At 40.5% G+C, this 23624-nt stretch overlaps 1 protein-coding gene across 2 annotated transcripts in view; it reads right to left on the reverse strand.

Moving 5' to 3' along the window:
- The window catches only part of osbpl10a (oxysterol binding protein-like 10a), a 98185-nt gene that overhangs the window by 35502 nt on the left and 39059 nt on the right, over positions 1-23624 (reverse strand). For both annotated transcript variants that reach the window (XM_082520996.1, XM_082520995.1), the window contains exons 4-5: positions 22983-23051; positions 15805-16002 (exon numbers count right to left, since the gene is read on the reverse strand). In XM_082520996.1, coding sequence (XP_082377122.1) covers positions 15805-16002; positions 22983-23051 — 267 coding nt within the window. The remainder of the gene's footprint in view (positions 1-15804; positions 16003-22982; positions 23052-23624) is intronic.

Below are 23624 nucleotides of genomic sequence, written 5' to 3' on the forward strand. Positions count from 1 at the left end.
ACAACACTTAGACTGAAACAGGCTGTTTTACAGCTCATCAAAAGTTAAGGACCACACCTCAAAAAAAGTCCCAAACATGAACTCAGTAATGAGTAGCTCCACCGTTATTGTTGATCACTTCAAAAATTCACTGTGGCATGCTTGATGCAAGCGTTTCCATGAGTGGGAACATTTCTCCAAGTGGTGAAGACGGCTGCATGAAGGGCATCTACTGTCTGCAACTGTTGTCTATTTTTTGTAAACTTCCCTTGCCATCCATCCCAAAAGGTTCTCAACTGAATTTAGATCAGGGGAACACACAGATTGGTCCAAAAGAGTGATGTTATTCTCCTGGAAGAAGTGCCTTTTCCTGCTGGCATTGTGTACTACAGTACATTGTTCCGTTGAAAAATCCAGTTGTTACCACACAGACGAGGGACCCTCTCAGTCATGAGGTATGTTGCAACATCTGGACTAAGCGTGCGGCCGTTTGACACCCCTGCACCTCCTGAAGTTCCGTTGTTCAAGGAGACAAGGCCTTTGAAGACGTTTTTTGTTTTTGAAGCCTTTCAGTCTCAGTCTGATGATTATGGCGCTGCAGTCGGCACCAGTAACGGCCTTAATTTGGGTCAAGGATCGTCCAGCGTCTTGACGGACAGCCAACTGGATCCTCCAGCTCGGTACTGGTGAAATTTGTTTGGTCTTCCACTTGACCTTTTTGTGCCATAACCCTCAGGATCATTTAAGAAATTCCGAATGACTGTCTTACTGCGTCCCACCTCAGCAGTGATGGCGTGCTGTGAGAGACCTCGCTTATGCAGTTCAACAACCCAACAACATTCAAAGAGGAAACGTTTTTTTGCCTTTGCTATTAGAACATCATGACAGTGTGACTACCTGACAGAAAATGACAATGAATCCACATTTTTGCACAGATTTGGGTTTATAAAGGCAAACTTATGATCAGCTGTAAAACAGCCTGTTTCAGTTTAACCGTTGTTTTCAATAAATTGTATGCTCAAAAATTTTTTGTATTTGTGTCACTCCCATTTCTTCTTGTTGCATATTGAAACTACTTGGAACCTTGTTAAGATCCAAAATATGATTTTTTGCCATTTCTCAAGCGGTCTTAAACTTTTGATCAGGACTGTACTTCACACATATTTTAATGTACAGATTGTTACTTTTTGAGGCACTTGATGAAAACGTGCTGATAATATTTGACATTTTTATTCTCTTTCTTAAAACTAAATCTCTACTCTGCCATTCATTAATAACTCAGTCAAACTGGAGTAAAAGCAGGACGGCACCTATGGGCACCTACGCTATTCTGCAGGTACAGCCCTGCAGCAACTACATCACTATTTGTGGAGGAATTTCTAATTCAGATATATGAAGTTCTTTCTACACTCTGAATGTAAGCAGTCCATGTTAACGTCCGTGTAGACGGCACATTTAATCACCACATTATCACAAACAGATTGCATGTAATTGTCAACTTGACCAATTTAGTCGCCGACTGACAGCAGACTGAATCCACCTCTGCCGTTTTATCACCACCTTGATGTATCAAAGTAACTTTGAACACCGCGACTGTGATTGGTTGCAGACCTGGATCTGATTTTTGAAGCAACAATTTTAAATGAAACAAAGCTGCATTTAAAATAGATGCTGCAGTTAATTGTGACGTGTATTTAGCCTGTATCAACAATTCATGCTCAATTTGCTGCTTTTTAACTAATGTTTGATTAAGAAAAAGAAATTAGGAAATTGTCCATCTTAACAGTCAATACTGTTGAACTATTGACCTGTTTTTGCATTTTAGGGACCTTTAAACCTAAAAGCATAGAATGAGGGAATAAGTTTAAGAGAGAATGTATCTTCATCCTAGAGCGGACAACTGACTCCTGAATTGCCGAGCTATTTAGTTCCAGCTGTGCTGACTCACTGTGGAAAGAGCAAATCTTTAAAAGTAAGATCAGTTTGTTTGTTTCTTTAAACACCGAGCAGGATCCTAGCATCACTTTTGGGCTACAGGCCACATTAAAGCTTACTTTTGAGCATTAGAGACACTCTAATGCACACTTTTAGAAAATGGCTTGCAGCATCTTTAAATGTTATCATGTTGGATTAACTGAGGACAGTATTTGAAGTCTGTTTGCACAGGTTATGTTCACAAACCAAACCAAAAATGTCAAGTGCACGCATAAAGAAACAGAAATGAATGTGACTCATCTTTCATCATCTTATACAACAACTTTACTGGCATGTTGGTGGTGATACCACTTAGCATTAATTCTAGTGGTATAACCTCAGTCTTGACTACTGGAAACAAGCAATCCACACAACCTGCTCCAAGACGAGAGTGCCAAAACAAGAAACTGCAAAAACTCGTCAAAGCAGAAAGGTTCTCCTCCGTGCTCCCACAGACACACCGAGTATTTCTTACTTACTGAAATTATCTCTGTATGAGTCACCTATCAGAGTCTAAATGCATCACAAAAGAAAAAAGACTAACCGCTTCTCGCTTCCAGTGTAATAAGCTTCTCAGGGCTAATGAATCTGGGTTGTTTATCACGCTGGAAATGTTGTATTCATTAATATTGAATGGCTTCACAAACACTCGTCCTCTGCGTACACTTCTACAGCACATCTGTCTCCATGCATCAGTACACAGAGCTATTCTGGAGTCACTGAAAAGCTGTTGCAGTGAGGACGATGTGGCAAAGAGATTCACAGGAAGGAATTTCATCCTGAAAATGCACAGTCGTTTTCCAATTATTCAGCTATGCTGAAGTTCTTGGGGAGAAGGGTGTCATCTATTGAATGCTTGTTATAAATAGATTCTTAGTGTATGGTATCACTGATATCATCTCTGCTTCACTGTGTCTGTCAAACAATCACAACTTACTCTTTTACTTGAAACAGGATTTTATTTTATTTTCCAGCTAAAATCCTTCACGCTGTCACACTCTGTGACACATTACTGTAATTACAGGGCATTATTTAAGGCTTTTCTACATTACCTTGTGACAGAAATCCTCATACCACAATATCATGGTTGACCTTTTTCCTGTATAAGTGGTGAGTTCAACATGACCAGTCTGTTTTAGCATGAGCGCAAGCATGCTCGATAATATCAAGTGAAATCATAAAGTGATTTATGCCATTTATGCACTCAGTGGAAGTCTCTTTCTGCCACATGTACTTGCACATGTCAAAACACTGACTCTTAAACTTAAATTGGGTGATTTCATCTAATTAAAAATCAAACATGTTCCACTTTTTGATGAAAATGATGCCACATTTAAGGGTATTTCAAGGGATGAAGGAAGGAGTCTTTTTTAGATATTATATTTTAAAACTTCCACTATCTAGAAAACATTTTCAACTAAGTCCTATTATTAGTAAGTATTTGCAGGAGGTAAGGATCTGGTGCAGTGGCCCTATGAACATGATGAATATGAATATCAACAGTTAAATTTAGGTGAATCATTCCACAAATATTGACTTTTTGTTTTTTGACAGAGCAAGTTTCTGTTAATATTATATCTAAAATTTGTGGTAATGTTCCCTTTCATTTCTCTCATTCTTTAAAATCTTCAGTTGTGTACAGCAGCCAAAGATTATGTTGGCAAGCAGAGCAAGGTGTTTTAATTCAGAGCATGCTGATTATATGTGACAAAGAAAAAGAGGATGTGCGCTGGTTTGGATTGTTGTGTATAGACTTTGTCTATGAAAAGCTGTGAATAAAACATAAGCCATCTACCTGCAGGTCACCAGATGTGCTTCCAGAGCTCAGACATCCAAATCTTTCAGTGTTAAATTGAGAGTCCAGAGCGATAATTGATAGACTCGTTGTACCAAATAAAACCTACTTTGAGCTGCTCCCTTAACCTGTGGTCACCACAGCGGGTAGCTTCACGTGTTTGATTTGGAGTTTTACCCCAGATGTCCTTCCTGATGCAACCCCAAAGTGGATTTGTGTCCCCAGCTAGAATCAATTAGAAAAAAGACGCAGCTGAAAACATTTTCTAAACAATGGCTTTTTAATATGGCAGCTCAAAAGCTGATGGTTGAAAGCAGGTTCCCCGTCATGCTCGTGATCTGGTGCTTTGATACAATCACCATCGCAGTGATGATCCTCAACATGGAAGTCACATTAGTTTGACACAGAAGTTGATGTTTGTTCTCTGCGTTGAAGTCACAGATGCGCACATCGGTCTGAACGGGAGCAGCAGTGCAAAAACTGTCAAGAGGTGCACACCACTGTCATTTTATTTCTTTAAGGAAGACTTAGGATCTTTCCTACTCCATTAAAAAGCAAAACATGAAAATAATAACTGCAAGTGAAAAAAGTTACTGTGGCTATTTCGTTTCCTTTTTGAGAGAAAAAAAAAGACTTTTAATGTTTTATTTTTCGCAGAGAAAGCATCAGCGGTCTGTTTAATGACATCACTCATTTAACCTGATATCTTTGAAATTTTTTGCATTTCCTTTTTTTTGCTGCTCATCAGCTAACATGTATCATGGAAGTGGATAATCTATGATCAGCATATGCTGGATGACATAATGGCCAGCAGAGCAAAGCCAACTGTCTGTCTCTCATTTGTATCTGATCTGATTCTGAGCTAACAGCAGTGTTGTTATAAAGAAAACTACGATTTCTGTCCATCAGGAAACAGACACAGCCTGCATTTTGTTTGGTTTCGGCTTTAGCCCAAACATTCGATATGATACAAAAGATGAATGCTCAGCACATATGCAGCATGGCAGAAAAGCAGAGGTTTGGAGGCGTAATTACATCTGTGTTGCACTAATAATGCCAGAAAGCCGAACATGCCTGAGGGTCTACATTCACTAGAGGGGCCTTTAGGAGGTGGCAATGAAGGTGGAGAGCAAATGTGTTGCTATGCAACCTAAAGTAACTCAGAAAAAGCATACCATGCTCAAAAATAACACAGCTCACTGGGTTTTATTGTCCACAGGAAAAAATGCAGCCACATTTCTTTAGGTAAAAAAAAAAGAAAAAAGACCTGTTTACACACAAGGAAAATACGATAAAAGCAGATAAAGGAAAAATTTAAAGAGAAAAAATAGACCACAGGGTGAAATAATGTTTAAATATATCAGAATATCTGACACAGCATGATGAAGTTATAAAAAGCAAAGTAGAAAACTTAAATGTCTCAAATATTTCTCAAATGTCTGCTAGTGTTAGTGGTCACCTTCGAGGCCCACTCAAATAATTAATTATTTTCACAAATTTCACAAAAGGGAAATTTAAAAAGAAAAAAAATTATTTCAACAACCACTGCTTTCTGTATGTAAATAGCATCAAAGTTGATATGTTTATTAACTTTTAAAAGCAGGTAAAAAATAAAAAAAATAAAAAAATAAAAATCAGAGAGCTTTCAATAATGGCAGCTTCCCCCGCCACACACAGAAACAGACAGACAGACAGACAGAGTGCTCTCAGGAGCCAAGAGGACCAGCGATGCTTCCAGAAATAGCATAACCCCAATGATCCAGCTCTACCACCTGCCCAGTGGTGCTGCTGCACCGACAGCCGAGGCGTTTGACGAGTTCACATCAGCCAGCTGTGACAAGCTGGCTTTGGAGAGACGGTTATGTGGTCTGACTGCCACCGTCACGCATTCAGCAAAGGGACAGATGGATAGAAGGTGACAACGTGACAATGGCCCAAACATTCAACCGAAACCTCGTCGATACATCAGGATAGCAATTACTGCTGTCAGCGTGATAAAGATTTTTAGAAAATACTGAACTGTACTGAGAAACTGACCAGACACAGAAGCTCCCCAGCACTGAGACGTTTTAAGAATCATATTTAAAACGCACATTTACAGCAGATTATTAGTAAGTTTATTTAAATAGGTTATGTTAGAGGCATTAATTGTTTAGATTTCAAATGTGTAATGAATGACAGTATAATATGGCATGTATAGCAACGTGTATGTGTTTGTGTGGTTATAAAGCACAAATAACCTCAATATTCAAACATATGAAAATACTGCTTGAATGACACTATTTTACTTTTTATTCATCACAGTGATTTGTATAATATCAGAGTCACTGTAATAACCAGGTTCTGATATATGAAATGTGTCCACATAAATATTCAAACTATGATAACAACTGGCGAACATAATAATATGGAATTAGTAGAAAACCAAACAGAAATGAGCCATCTGTTTGTCCTTTCATGAATTCAGCACAACACTGCCAATTTACAGCAGCCAACTCTGCCTTTGAACTGACCTGCAATTTCACAAGGTACAAATGATCTCATCTCTGGAACAAACAGCATTCACATTCAGTGATCACAAGGTGCATCCACGCACTGTAGGGGTGAATCTCTCAGGCACAGAAAGTGTTGTGAAAAAGCATTTGCCCCATTCTTGACTTCTTATTTTCTGCACTCTTACATGTCTCAGATCAAACAACTTTTAATATTAGACATAGATTTTTGCAAAGCCAAAGAATTTCAGTCTTCTCTGAGTCCGGAGGTTGACTAGTCCACTGGTAGAGCAGGGCGATATGACCAAAAATATTTATCACGATATACATTTGAAAATTTGCGATAACGATATAACTGACGATATAATTGACACTAGACAAAATACTTTACAACTCCACAACTTTATTAGTGCAAAAAACCCCATCAATGCATTTTCACTTAAACAAGCAGCTGTTTTTTATGTGTATTAAAGTTATATACAGTGGGGCAAAAAAGTATTTAGTCAGCCACCGATTGTGCAAGTTCCCCCACCTAAAATGATGACAGAGGTCAGTAATTTGCACCAGAGGTACACTTCAACTGTGAGAGACAGAATGTGAAAAAAAAAATCCATGAATTCACATGGTAGGATTTGTAAAGAATTTATTTGTAAATCAGGGTGGAAAATAAGTATTTGGTCAATAACAAAAATACAACTCAATACTTTGTAACATAACCTTTGTTGGCAATAACAGAGGTCAAACGTTTACTATAGGTCTTTACCAGGTTTGCACACACAGTAGCTGGTATTTTGGCCCATTCCTCCATGCAGATCTTCTCGAGAGCAGTGATGTTTTGGGGCTGTCGCCGAGCAACACGGACTTTCAACTCCCGCCACAGATTTTCTATGGGGTTGAGGTCTGGAGACTGGCTAGGCCACTCCAGGACTTTCAAATGCTTCTTACGGAGCCACTCCTTTGTTGCCCGGGCGGTGTGTTTTGGATCATTGTCATGTTGGAAGACCCAGCCTCGTTTCATCTTCAAAGTTCTCACTGATGGAAGGAGGTTTTGGCTCAAAATCTCACGATACATGGCCCCATTCATTCTGTCCTTAACACGGATCAGTCGTCCTGTCCCCTTGGCAGAAAAACAGCCCCATAGCATGATGTTTCCACCCCCATGCTTCACAGTAGGGATGGTGTTCTTGGGATGCAACTCAGTATTCTTCTTCCTCCAAACACGACGAGTTGAGTTTATACCAAAAAGTTCTACTTTGGTTTCATCTGACCACATGACATTCTCCCAATCCTCTGCTGTATCATCCATGTGCTCTCTGGCAAACTTCAGACGGGCCTGGACATGCACTGGCTTCAGCAGCGGAACACGTCTGGCACTGCGGGATTTGATTCCCTGCCGTTGTAGTGTGTTACTGATGGTGACCTTTGTTACTTTGGTCCCAGCTCTCTGCAGGTCATTCACCAGGTCCCCCCGTGTGGTTCTGGGATCTTTGCTCACCGTTCTCATGATCATTTTGACCCCACGGGATGAGATCTTGCGTGGAGCCCCAGATCGTGGGAGATTATCAGTGGTCTTGTATGTCTTCCATTTTCTGATGATTGCTCCCACAGTTGATTTTTTCACACCAAGCTGCTTGCCTATTGTAGATTCACTCTTCCCAGTCTGGTGCAGGTCTACAATACTTTTCCGGGTGTCCTTCGAAAGCTCTTTGGTCTTGGCCATGGCGGAGTTTGGAGTCTGACTGTTTGAGGCTGTGGACAGGTGTCTTTTATACAGATGATGAGTTCAAACAGGTGCCATTCATACAGGTAACGAGTGGGGGACAGAAAAGCTTCTTACAGAAGACGTTACAGGTCTGTGAGAGCCAGAGATTTTCCATGTTTGAGGTGACCAAATACTTATTTTCCACCCTGATTTACGAATAAATTCTTTACAAATCCTACCATGTGAATTCATGGATTTTTTTTTTCACATTCTGTCTCTCACAGTTGAAGTGTACCTCTGGTGCAAATTACTGACCTCTGTCATCATTTTAAGTGGGGGAACGTGCACAATCGGTGGCTGACTAAATACTTTTTTGCCCCACTGTAAAAACGTAACAGTGCAAATTCCTTGCTGACAGTTTAACCAAAAGGCATTTCCAGTGGAATTGGCCGACATATCCATATAAGCATGTACAAGATCCACAAAACTTAAAGAGGTTATACACACACAATACGGTAATATTATGTTGAAGCCCAGTACGTATCACTCCGCGAGGCTCCTGCCTGCAATAGCCGTAATGCTCCGTCAATCCATCAAGCGGTGCGGCTTCGTAGCTTAGCAAAGTCGTACTAAAACATTTGACAGATTTTCGAGCGCCGTGTACCATGTAAAATCGTTTCGAGGTCAGCAAACACAACCAGAATTCATACATAAGGGGCACTGTCGATTTTCAGAAAAATCAAAAGGATTGATTTTAAGTGTGCCGTATTTTCCAAACAACACGGTAATAACGACGGCCCGCTAGCATACCAAAAATAGTGCTTTGTTGTGTATCTGACGGACGAAAGCTAAACCAGTTCCACACCACGGAAGTTGCAGCATTTTTACAAACCAATTCGCTCTTCTCATTCTGCGTCGCCGCCATGTGCGTATATAAACATAGGCACTGCACATGCACGTTTTACTCATATTCTATTGCGATATTTCATTTTCCTATCATTGCCCAAAATTACACCGGTATTACCGTGAACAGTATGATATAGCCCAGCCCTACTTGTTGGTGTGTTTTACATTATTGTTGTGCTGCATAACCCAAGCACCGTTGAGCTTCAGTGTACAGACTGATGGTTGGATAGTCTCCTTCAGGATTTCTTGGTAGACAGCAGAAGGTCCAGAAGCAGCCCCACACCATCACACTACCACCACCATGTTTGACTGTTAGTATAATGTTCTTTGTTAGTACTGTTCAAACCTGCCAAAACATTCAGCTTGGGTCTCATCAGACCACAGAATATTTTTCCAAAAGTCTTGGGAACCATCAAGACTTTTTTGGCAAATACAAACTTTTCCATGGACGCTATTTTTAGCCCACTCGCTTTCTTATTGTTGAATCATAAATTCTAATCCTTAGCTGACGCATGCGAGGCCTGCCGATGTTATTCTGCGTTCTTTTGTGAGCTCCTGGATTAGTCATTGATGAGATGAGTTTGGTAGGTTGGCCACTCCTGGGAAAGTTCACCACTGTCACAAGTTTTCTCCATTTGTGGATGACGGCTCTTCCCGTGGTTCACTGGAGTCCCAAAGAAATGGCTTTATAACAATTTTCAAGCTAAAAGATGTCAATGATTTCTCAGCTGTTCTCAGGCTTTGTGAGATTATTTAGCCTACTTCACTTTGTAACACAGGTTTTATTTAAGTGATTTATTATCAGGCCTGTGAAACTGAACTCATCTTCCGCAAAATGTGCTCACAATTAATTCATGATTCAACAAAGGGTCCAGGAAGGTTTGGATAGCTTGTGAGAAAGGGTTTGTGTGCCTTAGTGAACATTGCATCTACAAGGTCAGGGGCAATTTGCCCCTGGTAGGGTCTCCCACTTCAAACTAGTTCCAGGTAAAGGACCAATCCAAGCGTGATTCACATTGGAAAAAGCTGTGATAGAGAGCCTTACAGGAAGCAAAAGAGTGGTGTTTATGAATATTATCAGCTGTAGTAACCAGAAAATAAATTGGATGTACAACAAAACATCCCAGATGCTGCTGTTTGATCATAAATCCACTATGTAATCAGCATGCAGCAGCTTTCTGGCCTCTACAGTGTGTAGTTGTGTATAAATCACAGCACAAGCAGACTCCTGTACTATCAGCTCCAGTGTACTGGCCTGTTACGAATAAAGGCTGGAAAACAACAAATGACAAGAGGAAGAAGGGAAGGCAGGAGGAGAAGTGGAAGAGAAGACATGAAGAGAGATGGAGAGGAGCTAAATAATGGTAGATATGAATCAGGTCACAGAAAGAAGCAACCTAATTCTTCCGGACCAAAAGAATGTGAAGCCTTACAGAGGATGAATCATGCATCACAGAGGGCCTTGTTTTCTGTCTGTGGAGGAAAGGCGGGCACCAGAGGAATGTTTGTTTTGCTTAATGATCACACCATCTGCTTGTTATTTACTCAAACTGCCCCTGGTTCATTCTGAGGAGAGACACTCTGCTCCTGAGAGGTGAGAAATGATCCTGCACTCATACTGATCACTAGCTTCTTTTTCTGTCACAGAGTGAATCCTTTAGGCGTGATATTCTTAGCATGGGGAGACAGACGCACAGCGTGGCGCATCTTGAATGGGGAATTTAACAAGTCGAAGTCAGCCAGGTCTTCAGCGAGCAAGTAAGGCTTAAAAGAAAGATCTCCACATGAAACATTGATGCTCCTCCAAAGAGTGCCTTCAGACTCGCATGCAGGAGAAACTGTTGAGTTAAACGGCAGGCTTTAATACACCGTTTAGTGTTGGGCGGCACAGTGACTCAAGGTTAACAGATGCTCCAGTGAAATGTCAATTACACGACAAGTTATTAGGCAAAAAAACAAAACAAAACATCTCCTCTTTGGTAGGCGTCACATAAAGCTCCTTTGTCCCAGCTCAAAGAAGACAGTAAATGAACTGTCTTTGTCATTCTGGTACAAAGCTCAGAAATCCACAGGTCAAAGATTGTCTTCTTATCCCTGTAACCTTCAGCTGAGCAACACAGTCAGCCCGACTCATGGCTGAAATAATGATTTAAAGTTAAAAATAGCAAACATCTGAAGGTCCCCGCTTTTCAGATCTTTCACATTTTTGCAGATTTTAATTTTCTTGACCAATTACTGACAGCATACACAAATAAAAATGTACTTTAAAGCAAAATTGTCTTTTCACAATAAAACAAACTTCACAATTTTCCCCAAATGCAGTAACTTGAAGGATCTTCTGACATGAAAATAAAACAAAATAAGTGCTCTGCTTCTGTAAAGACGTGCAAAAAATGAACTGAAAATGAACTGAATGAACAACATACGTCATACAACAAAAACATATCAGATACTTCCAATGCATCAATTCCCAGTAGGCTTAGAACTTCTCCAGATAACAGGTCATCCATCCTTTTCACTTTTTCACTCATCTCCATAATTTTCCTGTACCTGATTTGATCCTTTGCTCATACCGAGGCTGCAAGCTTGTAGCTGGTTCCGAGGTTTATTGTTGTGCACGCTTCTGTGGCAGTTCTGCTGCGTTTTACTTGCAAATTGATTCATGAAGGGCTTCCACACTATGCTAGCATGTCGCTGACAGTTTTGCGACACTGCGCGTGTGTTGTTAATGAATAAATATGCTGGATATCAGCAGATTCCAGTTCATGGAGAAAGGAAATTTGTATTTCTGAAAAGATGTGAGGTGAGAAACAATGCCAAAAGCCAATCAACAGACTGGTGGCCTGGCCAGGTTGTCACAGTACTACAGCTGAGACAGACTCCAGTGCGCCCACAAAGTCGATTGAAAAATGGATGGACAGACATAATTTGCCCCAATTTTCAGGCTGAAAAAACCCATTTATGGTTTGTTTTAACAAATTTCCAAAGGCGCTGTGCCATATCAGATTCCCCGACTTGCATATGCTCCCCTGGATTAGCTCTATGGTGCTCTATGGTGCAAACCAAATGCATTGCATGGCTGATTACACAGACTACTTAATGGGAACTGCACTCATGTAATGCTCAGTCGGTTTGTCACTACACACTTTCACATACAATTGCTTGCACCACAATTAGGGAATGAAACACGCAACAAAAAAAAGAGTGAAAATTAAAATATTCAATAATTTTTGAGGTCTTAATTTAGGTTTGCATAATTAAAAGACAAAAACATATCACAAAGTCTCTTATAAAGATAAACAAACATTTTCTGACATGGCCGGCATGACTTCATACCTGTCAGCCTCTGTTTCCATTCTCAGTACCAACAGTTTACATGGGCAGAAGTATTTTAGAAAGCCTCTTGTCTCTCTTTGTCCATATTTCCTCCTGTCATCATCTCTCCATAATTTAGCGACCAGATGCACAGCTGCTTGGCAATAATCCGAAAAGAACATTTTGTCTCTAAACAAAAAAAGGGGTGAAAGCAAAACTGCAGCAGCAAAAGGCTGTATAGTTCACCAGCCAAGCATACAATCATGTCTTCATTGTGTCTATTAGTTTTGCTTTACCAACTTCACTTCAAGCCTAATGTTGTGCAATTAATCAATTTAAATCAGCTGCAGACAAGCCTATTAAGAAGTGATGGGAGAAAAGGAGGGAAAAAAAAAATCTTCTCTGGAAAGATAAGCGGTAAAGAGTGAACGACCGTTCTGAGAGTACAGAGATGTAGCACATGGGGACAAAGTGGTAACTAGAACTGACAGGACTGGTGAATGAGGCGGGGAGAATTAATGAGGATTTGAACTTCAAACTACAGCAAAAGTTACCGGAAATGTCAAGTGAGGAGATTTTTTTTTAATTAACTTACGCTGTGCTTCCAAGTTTTAACTCACAGAAATCATAAAACTGTTTAAACGTAGCATTAGTACAGTACACACTTTCAGGGATGAACCGGGCAACACTGCGTGGAATATCAACGGTTTACAGTTTAGTCTTTTCTCTAGCTTTTTTTTTTTTTTTGCAAATTGATGATTGCACAAACTGCTTCTGTCACCAGCCACGTTAATCAGTATTGATATATATGCAATAAAAAATGCCAACCATGCTGAACTTACAGTAAAGTGTGAGCACACTGCAGTCAGTGTCAGGCCTGCCAAGATGCCAGAAATATCTGCTGAACTCACTGCACCAGTGTCTCACCTGAGACTTTTACAATCTCTGAAGACAAAGGTCACAGAAAATATAGCACAGCTTTAAAAAAAAAAAAAAAAAAAAGATTTATTTTTTTTGCCTTTATTTTGACAGGATAGGAAAGTAGATGAGAAAAAAGTCAAGAGAGGGGGGGGATAACACATAGGAAATGGCCTGAATTGGACTCAAACCCAGGCCTTGCAATGGACTTTCGGTGAAGTTTGGATGAAATAAGGAGAAAAGACAACCAACAACTAGTCTGTATTAATTAAAAACTGGAAAACTTTCCAGTTAATCAGAATTCCAGGCTCAGGGGGGGAATTCAGATTTTAGGGGATAGTTGGAAGAAGCTGGTTTCATCGTGGTATGTTTGCTCATGTGAAGCCCAATCTCAGCTTATCCAATACAAGTTGCTTCACAGAAATTACTGGACTCCCAGTAAGCTAGTCAGGTTGAAGCTTGCTGACGATGGCACCTGTTGGAAATGCGAGGAGGAAGCCAGGACCCTAGTTCATATGTTGTATGCATGCCGGAAAAATGATTATTTGTGGGACAATTATATTGTAAATTATATTTGAGGCTTCACAGTATAAAGGGTGACAAATATAAAATGATATTATATAAAACATGCTTAATTTAAATGCCCATTTGGGGAGGTATTTGCCTGTGATGAGGGGTTTTTGACCACTGGAAAGGATTCCTGTGCAATTCTCAAATCCCAACACCTTGATGCTCAACATGGATGATTCTGTGCATCAGTCAAATATTATTACTTCACTCTTCTCTGCAACTGGCTGCTAGACCAGCAACCAAGCATCAGCACCAAGAAAGAGTAGCCCACAGATCAGTAATACCACATATTTTTACAATACCCTCATCTGACAGCACACACTCACTGCAGGTAGACGGGGAGTCCAAACCTGCCCACGCACTGCTAATACGTTACCACCGCTGAACCATAATTTCCTCATCATCCACCCTGCTGCATGTCTTTACGCCACTTTTAAACACGTATTTCTTCACTTTGATATAAATCGCATCAGCTTTTCATACGTCAAAGTAGACAGCGTGCTCTTTTCAATGTCCAGCTCACAATGAACACTCTGGCTCCTTCTTATAAAAGTCGCAATAACAATTGATGAGAAAACAAAACAAGCGGCTGAATTATCTGTTAGCTTCAACGTAGCTATAGCCTTATAGCCTTTATATACAGTGCTTTGTATCTGTGTCCATGCTGTTGTTTCTAACCAGAGGAATGCTACCCATCTACTTCTCTCAGTCTCTACTGCAGGAGAACACAAATCCCTGCAGTATATATGCTCAACTATTCACGAAGCATAATTTCAATCAGCTGCACAGTTATGCAAGATACTGTGGGTAAAAGAAATTAAATCTATAACTATTTACATGGAAGAAGCTGTAAGAAATAAATGTTTGATATTTCTGCCTTTACTGTAATATATATTGTACATATATTTATTACTCTCAGATTTAGCCATTCTTATATTTTGCTTGTTTTATGTTATTGTATTTTTTTTTTGCACACCTCTGTTGCTTGTGAAGCTCGCACACAAGAATTTCACTCGCATGTACTGTACCAGTGTACCTGCACATGTGATGTGACAATAAAAGTGATTTGATTTGATTTATTTGCAATTACACAATTTCTAAATATTAAATTGCTAAATCTATGTGCTTGAAAATCAGTAAAATGTCAGACACTCACAAGATTCCCTGTTGTCTGATTTACTCAGCTCACAAAAAAGCTAAGAAATTATCAGTTTTTCTAAAAAAAAATAAAATAAAAAAAATCCCCTTAACAGCAATAAAATGAAGGAAAAAAGAAATCTCTGAACACTCGTGTTTGTCTACTGCGATGTGATGCATTATACATCACTTGCTGTACTGTCCTGTCTCGTGTGCGCCATGGCGCTCTGTTGTTGTTAAGCTTGAATGAAGCTGTGACGAGCATTAATGTTAAAGTGACCCACATCCGAATGACAGACTTCTGCTACTTCAACAGAGCGTTACACCGCAGAGGGGCTTTAGTTTTTCAAAGTAAAACATTTCTGCTAATGGACACAAAAATACTAAAATTAAATATAATTACTAGATAACCAATCTGTAAAAGCCTTTGAAAACAGCCTCTTATGAGTCAGACTATAGAAAGTATTTCCTTAGGTGGAATACCAAATACCAAATCCTGTCTTTGGAAAACACTGCTCACTACTGGCATTAATAAAAAAGCCATTACCGAAAATTAGTACAAAACTGTGCTGGATACCCTCAAGCAGTGGACAGACACAGCTGAATAATCTTTATAATGAAAAAGAGATGTTAAGGAGTGACCGTCTCCAGTAAAAACAGAGAAAAGAACTGCCGAGATTACAGTGGAAGAGGAGGAAGAGGAGGTTTCCTTCCCGCGATTCACTTGTGTCAGACAGAAACTGACACAAACACGCCATGATAGGTTAAGCTCTTGTTGGGTTCTTGTTTCTTTATGTAATTTATCAATTAATAAATAACATTTTCTGGAAAAATAAAACTATTCTTTAACTTAGTTCTTGTAACATATAATTAAAGCCAGTTTCTTTTAAGGGAAAAATTCAGAAAGAAAGTGTACTGAAGAAGGAAACTGCATTCAATAAATCTAAAAAGGTGAAAACATATGCCCACTCATAAGTCAAAAGGCGTGTTGTTACTGCTACGACTTCTCCACCCACCTCTTTGACCTCCAGCAGCCGGCCTGGGTATTGACTCTTGGCTCGTCGAGCTGCAGCTGGAGATTTGTGGTGAGTGATCGTGACGATGTTGCTGGGTGTGGCGGGGTGACCCAGGTGCCTCGGAGATCCCGGGGATGAAGTTGGTGTTAGGTGGGGAAGGAGGGAGAAACTACGGGTCCGACCAGAGGAAGAGGAGCCCTGGAAGATGGGATTTAAAGATGACAGGAACATGATGATGTAAAGGAAAAAGTAAAGGAAAATAAAAAATCTATACATAATGATTAAAAAATAAATAAATAAGGGTTTAGTAAGATGTATTCACTATTACACATAAATGGAGAGTAGTTTTATGTTCATGAGCTTCATGCTAGTGTTAATGTTGTGCGTTTTATTATGATGTCACCTAGTGACACGGATCCGTCACTTCCAACTCATCACAACCAACGCCTTAAAACCTTTAAACTCACTGGGTAAGTCCTGGTAAATGAACTGTTACTTAAACCGTACTAATCTTACTGAGCACTACACGCCACTTTCATCCAGTGACACACAATCGTACAATGATTTGTGCTACAGTCATGTGGCAAAAAAAGTACAACCTCTTTCAATTTAAGATATTACATATCAGGACACAATGGAAGAAAAATGAACTGGTCCTAAACTGGTCTTGAAGTTAGGTAAATACAAGCTCATATGAACAATAACACATGACGTATTAAAGCATATTATTTATTTGTAAAATATAGTAGCAGGAGCAGTGTGTGAAGTACACCCTTACTGCTTTCTTAGGAACTAAGAGAGTAAGTAGCAGCCGGGCGCTGCTAATCAACTGCACTTAACTAACTGATGAGACTCTACAGGCCGCAGTATGTTAAACGTTCATGGCAGAACTATTTGGAAAAACAGCAACCGTTTTCTCTCTAAAATGAGCATGACAGCAAAGCCAAAAAAGCCAAGACTCTCCTTAAGACAGATGAGACCAAAGTGGAGATATTTGCTCACATTTGCACAGCAAAAAACAAGCACAGCATACCAACTGTCAGGCAGTGGTTGGGGCCTGTTTTGCAGCCACAGGACCTGAACACCTTGCGGTCAAAGAGAAAACTTGGAAACATACCAAAGTATTTTACAGTCAAATATGAGGCCATCAGTCTGGCAGGTAAATCTGGCCTGAAAGTGGTCATAGCCCCTATTTACCAATATGTGAAAACACTAATTTACCATTGGATTTATGGGATATGTGCCAGCCTCCCGTTCTGTTCTAACCACCATGTGTACGTTAATAAATCAATTGCAAGGGAAAACCCTGCAGGAGAGAGTCCAACTGAAGAAAATGAAACAAATGTGTCCAAAGAGGAAGCCAGAAAACTTCCAGATTAAATGATGGCGGTTTGGACATCAATCAAAGTCAAGTGCTTAATCCAATCAACTGCGGTGGGACCTAAAGAGAGCTGTGCATAGACGGATGCCTGCAAACCTCAACGAACTTTCGTCCATAACAATGTGAGATACTGATAAAATCCAAAACAGCTTAAAGGTGGCTCTGCCAACAACTGAATCATGGAGTCATTGCATTTTGGATTAGTTTGTGTTAAATAAATGTTGACACAGTGTGATGTGTCATGCATCTTGTTGTTCCCCAGTAAAACTGTTACCTAAAAACATTTTTTCTCATACAAGCATGTGAATTGATAGGCGGTGGGTGCCTCAGCTGAGTTTTATCAAAAGATAGAATCAGCCCTTTTGTTGTTTTGTTTCCCTCTGCGGCAAAGCTTAAGTCACATCACATCTTTCATTTTGATGCCTCCTTTGCTTCCCCCTCTGTGACTCTTGTCTCCTCACTTCGCTGACCTCCATGCTCACACAGGCAGCGATGTCAGACCAGTATCTCTCTCTCCTGCCCCTGCTCTCCATTAGTATACTGCAGCAGAGAGCCAGCGCAGATTTATCCCCCAGAAGACCACAGAGGTCTGGTCACAGCAGCGGTGAAAATAAAATGGATCAAATAAACAACTTCCACCCCAGAGCACCACACAATGAGAGGGAAACAAATGGCCTCCCCGTTTTTGGTCAGAGATGCTGCTCACTCTGCAGTAACCGAGAGGATCAAACCCATCACGAACCTGCCGTTGTTACATACCACACAAATAATCAGGGGTCACTCCCTCTTCTTTTCAGATAATAAAACTGCTCACAAGTTAAGAATATTTTCCTTCTGATTAGATGCATCACCAAAGTCTAAGCAGAGGGAGGTACTGAAGGTCGGTACTTGTGAAGCAGTTCTAACAGAAGATAATCAGCTTACGGGAGAGTACATTGTTGTATTGTGCGCGGCTAAGCCACGAGCTATGAGTATGAGGAAAAGACAGTGTTTCGGGAGTGTGAACAGATAGACACGCTGAGGTTTTGTACTCCAAAAACTGGCACAGAGCCCCAAAGCACTTTAATAAACTGCAACAGAAAAAATAAGAAAGCTGTAAAGAAAAAGGAGGGCCAGAGCTGGAAGGAAGGAGGACAGACGTGTATTTACATAATTAGAGCTCTTTTAGTTAAGTGCATTCCTCTCTTACCATTTCACTTCTATCTAAAATTAACTGCTGAAATCGTTAAGTTAAATAAATAAATAACTCAGCAATTGCAAAGTTAATGTGATTATACTTTACTAACTTCACTTAAAGAGAAAAGCAGAGGTCTTACAGGTCTTACTGGGGGACAGGGCTCGTTCAAAGAAGGTGGCCTCGGTACACTTCCTGTTAGTCTAACCCTGCGGTACAGAAGTCCTATCTTTACAACAACACTTGCGTGGGCAAACCTGGCCCTCTGCGAGGCATCAGGAGTAGACAGGAAAGTCAGCACCACAGGGAAAGACACTTATTACAAACAACTTGCTATTCAGCAATAAACTTGGTTAGAGTGTCTGAAAATAGCTCAATACTGAGACACTAAAATGGAAAAAAAGTACTGGGCCACAGACACATTACACCTGCAGCTGTTAGGCCACCAAAACCGAAGCCATGAAGCTCCCAGCACACAGATTTGGTGCTGATGGTAATACCAGAGTTTTTAGTTCTCTCTGTGGTTAAATACTTGCTCATACAGTTTTCTCTCCACCTTTTTAGGGTTTTTACCCAACAATAAAGCACTATGAGGTGAAGGCTGCTGTAATTTGGCCTTATATAAGTGAAACTGAATTAAAATGAAATTGCAGTCATTGAGCTAACAGAGAGTTGGTGCCCTTTACACACTGGAAAACAACGCTCTTTAACTGCTGTGGTTCTTAAATGCTTTCATTTGCAACAATATAACTTACTATACACCAGAGAGTATGTAGGAGTGAAGAAACTTCTGACTGACTTGTTAACAGATATGGCCCATTACTTTGACGAGGTGGGTGTCCACTATGAAAAACTTTCAAGTGTGAATTGATCAAAGTCTATTCAAAGGCTTAATCGAGCAGAAACAGCTGTATCAGTCTAACTCACAGGGCATATGTTGCCTTCTTGTGCCCTCAGGAGGGGTGTTTGCACCTTTCCAGCTTCACAACAAAAGAAATAATAAGGTCACTGGCCAATTTATCAGACTGCTAATCAGCTTGATAACTTCAAAGGCTTTTACAGAGAAACTCTGAAGCCATGTCACGTGAATTTAGACTATCACAACAGAATGCTGGAGCCGGCTACCTGCAGGACTCAGCTGTGGCTGGAAAGGGGAACCCTGTTTGCTGACTCCAACAGATGCGACCTCTGATATTTTGGCCACACTGCAATAAACAAGGTCAACTTGTCCTGTGGGAAATGATGGGAAGATCCTCAGGCGAAGAGATATAAGTGTCTATTCATTCATTTAAGAGTTAGTGCTTTGTTGAACATGGGGCTTTCTTAGACTGGAAGCTGTATGTGATGCAAACAACGTGGCTGCACAGAGAAAGATGATGTATTTATTCTGCACTTTCACTAGATTATCAACAAAGCAGGTTAAAACAGGAAACACATTTTAACAGCAAAACCTCACTTTTAAATGATCTTTATGTATTATATATGGCACAAAATGAAATGGTTAAGCGCCCCGCCACAAAATTTTGTAAGTTCAAAGTTTAAATTTCCGTTGAGATCTGTCCATAAATCTTTGAGTAATTCTGCAGGCCAAAAAAAAAAACAAAAACCCACACACACAAAGGAAAAACAGCCTAGTTACATCACTTGGTTCAGTTCTACTGCCCCCTCATCACTCCCTTTTACAGCACACAAACAAAGTAGCACAACATTAGCATGCTTCATTTTTTTTAACCTTTAGACCTCATCATGTCTAACAATGCAGTCTCTCTTTACCGGCCTCATGCTCATAGGCGTGTTTGTGACTGGGATAGATATCCATTTATTGATAAAGATGTGTAAATGTGTTTATAGGAAATGAAGGACACGCTTTCTAGCAGTAAACTCTGTTGCGATCAGTCCAGTTGATGAATGGTGGTGATGACACACATAAGACTGATGATTATTAGTTACAGCGCAAGACTAAAGCATGATGGAAGGAAAACTGATTAAATATCACATTTTAAAATGTTATTAGCTTGGAATATAGAGCAATGTGAATGCACATGCCTCCGTAAATAATAACCATCAAGTTTTCTACAAAGCCATACCGAAATAGAAGGTTTAATCTTTTAACAGTGGCAAAAGGTTTACATGTCTCAGTGGTCGAATAGTGAGTTTCGGAGGATATCGGGGATGGCTCTGGGTGTAAATAAGATAAGATAAGATAAGATAGAACTTTATTAATCCCTCTGGTGGGTTCCTCTGGGAAATTCGATTTCCAAAAAAAGCACAGCAACGACCGAAGTACAGTTTAATCAAACAAAACAGGAAACAAAATAATATTTTTATCATTAAAATAAGAAATACAGACAATAATAAAGGTTAGCTAGGGTTGAAGATTACATGTATTTTCCTGCTGAGCGAATGTACTTCACACTGAACTGCTTGTATGCGTTTATAATGCTGACATCGAGGGGTAGAGAGGTGATGGCTGTGACAGCCTCAGAATAAATTTACATGTAGTTAAAAGTAAATGCCTTTCTGCTGCGTTTTCTCTTGGCTCCGGGCAGGCTGGGAGTGGCACTGGATATGTGGAGCAGTTGGACCGGAAGGAGGGCGGGGGCTGCCGGGTACTACTGGGTTTCTGACTTGGCTCTGTGGCTCCCTTCCCTTCTCTTCCCCACGTTGTGTTGGCCTGTGAGGTGCATTCCCTGGGGCCTCCCTGCAGACACGTTGCCTTGTCCCTGTGCCTGGCTCTTTAGGGTGTGGTGGGTGCCTCTCATTTCAAGGACTGGTAGGGGTGCAGGAGCTGTCAGCCTGGAGTGGACGCCTTGTGGGATTGGTCGTCATGCACTGTTGGAGCTGTGCGGCAGCCCCTGGGTTGGGGTAGCTGCTGTCCCACTTGGCCTTCGGATCGCTTTCTGCCTTTTGGCTTCTGCAGTATTGGTTGACTTATACCGTGTGTTCAGACTTTCCTGCATGGTTCTCTCACAGAACGCTGGTGTTCTCAGCTTGTTGGTCTTTGCTATTGGTTGTGGGGTTTCTGGACTTTTAAGTTCTTGTCACCTCATCAACACTTTTTGTTATATGTTTGAACTGTGAAGATTGGGGTGTTTTTGATGGGGATAGAGTTGTTCTCATAGCACAATTACCACACTGCTGGCTGCCTTCTATGCTTGTGTACGCACCTTAGTTCAATATTGGTTTCTGGCTCTCATCATGGTGCACTTTGCTGGCTTTTCAGGGGTTTTGGTATTATGGAGATTACAGGTATAGCTTTACAAATGCACACACACACACACACACACACACACACACACACACACACACACACACAAAAGGAAAAGGGGGATGGGAGGTGGGAGGTGGGCCCTAACGATGTATCAGAATAATATTAATTGACGGATTGCTATTTTTGCTGACAAGTCAGTGTCTTACAGGCAAACTACAGGAAATGATGGCAATCTGCTAACAACCAAAGCAATCTCAAGGTGGTTTTCAGTGCTGCAGCATATATTTTTTGTTACTAATATCAACTAGAGACTATCAGCAACCTCCAGCAACCACTTCCCCACTGCTCCAAAATTACACAATTTTCCCCTACAGACTGATTTCAGGGGTTCTGTGTCCAGTCTCTGACTGAGGGCTAAAATGGACATGAAGCCACAGCTTAGGTTTCCAAAGTTGCAACTGAAGAAATCTAGAACAACCTTTCAGACAGACAAGATCAAGGCAGAAATATCTGCGCATAACGCACAGCACCACGTTGGGCAATAAAGTGGCATATCATCACAAACATGCCGTACAAACTGTCATTAATTCACACTGTTTTGTCGAGCCCAAAGGATATCTGCACTTACCTCCTACTGATTAGAAGCATGGTACACAAACATATTCTTGCTCTACTTCAAAATAAAAGCCATTTTTGACTGCACCTTTAATGGATCAACATCTTTTTCCATAAAAACTCACAAGGAAACGAAATCATTCGCCTCTGTTTGTAATAAATCTTTCCCGACACACTTTTTGTGTCACAGAGGTGAGTTATCGGAGATGTGGCTGCGCCTCCACCGCCAGCTGCCTCATCAACGGAGTGGCTGCGATAACGATCTGTGAGGCAGACAGCGAGGCTCAGGGACGGATTAGACCACAGCACTGCGTACAGTAATAACAGCTGCTGCCGTGGAAATGCCCCGCAGTCACCGAACGGGAACAAAACTGCTACTCAGCTCCACAGGCCAGAAGGGAAAAGACTGATAGAGCGCATTGCCTTTCCATTTTTTCCTTACTTATCCAATTTTCTCCCATCTTTTGATTGCTTTTCTCATTATGGCCGAGCAGAGTAATTGGAATCCCCCCCGCTCCAGCTGTGCAACGGTTTGATGTGTTGAAGAGCTACATGTTGAATAAGCAAGTTGGCAAACAGGCAACATAATGAGGCTGTAAACTATTTAATTGTTGAAAAAGACGCACAAAATCTGGATTTTGTAAGGAGCTATATGCAGCGGACTGATATCTACGCTCAAGGAACAACAGAAGTTTTCGCTCTCATGGTTTAACATTTGAAGGTGAACGTGTGTGTGTGTGTGTGTGTGTGTGTGTGTGTGTGTGTGTGTGTGCAATATTTGTCTGTCATTTACTCACCAGCAGCTCCTGGCCTCCTCCTGCTCTTTCCACACTCAAGTGTTCATCTGAGCCCTTTAGCTTCCTCACCTGAAACAAAAAGCATAAACTAAGTAAAAAAGAAGAAAACCTATTTGAAAAAAGCAGCTGCTTCCAAAGAGCGAAGAACAGTAGAAAAAAAATGTATAAAAATACAGATTTCATCTTAAAGTCATCTTTAAAGTTCTGCAGATTTAGTATGCAAACATAGTGAATACATACACAAGTATTTCTTTTCTATTCATGAAGCTAAAGTGAAAAAGATGCCAGGAAAATCACTACACTCAAAAATCTTTGCATTACAAGTAAAATATTATGGTGATTAAAATCTAAATCTAAAAGTTTGTTTCTCTTTTTATCCTGTAGGCTTTATCTATGTTCAAGAATATAAATTAGCCCAGAAGTCCACTTAGCAACCCCTTGGCAATGTGTATCACTGGTGGGTGTTCTTTCCTGTGGGTTGATATCATTCGCAAAGATAGTACCTCAGAATACTTTGGTATCTAGCAGATTACTGCATTTGACCTTAGCTTTCATGGAAGATCCCAAATTGTTTGGAAAACAAAGAGTAAAACTTGGAAAAAGTCCAAAACAAACCAGAAATCAGAAACCTCACCCTCAGAG

The sequence above is a fragment of the Aulonocara stuartgranti genome, assembly GCF_965226115.1.
Source record: "Aulonocara stuartgranti genome assembly, chromosome: 22".
NCBI lineage: Eukaryota > Metazoa > Chordata > Actinopteri > Cichliformes > Cichlidae > Aulonocara > Aulonocara stuartgranti.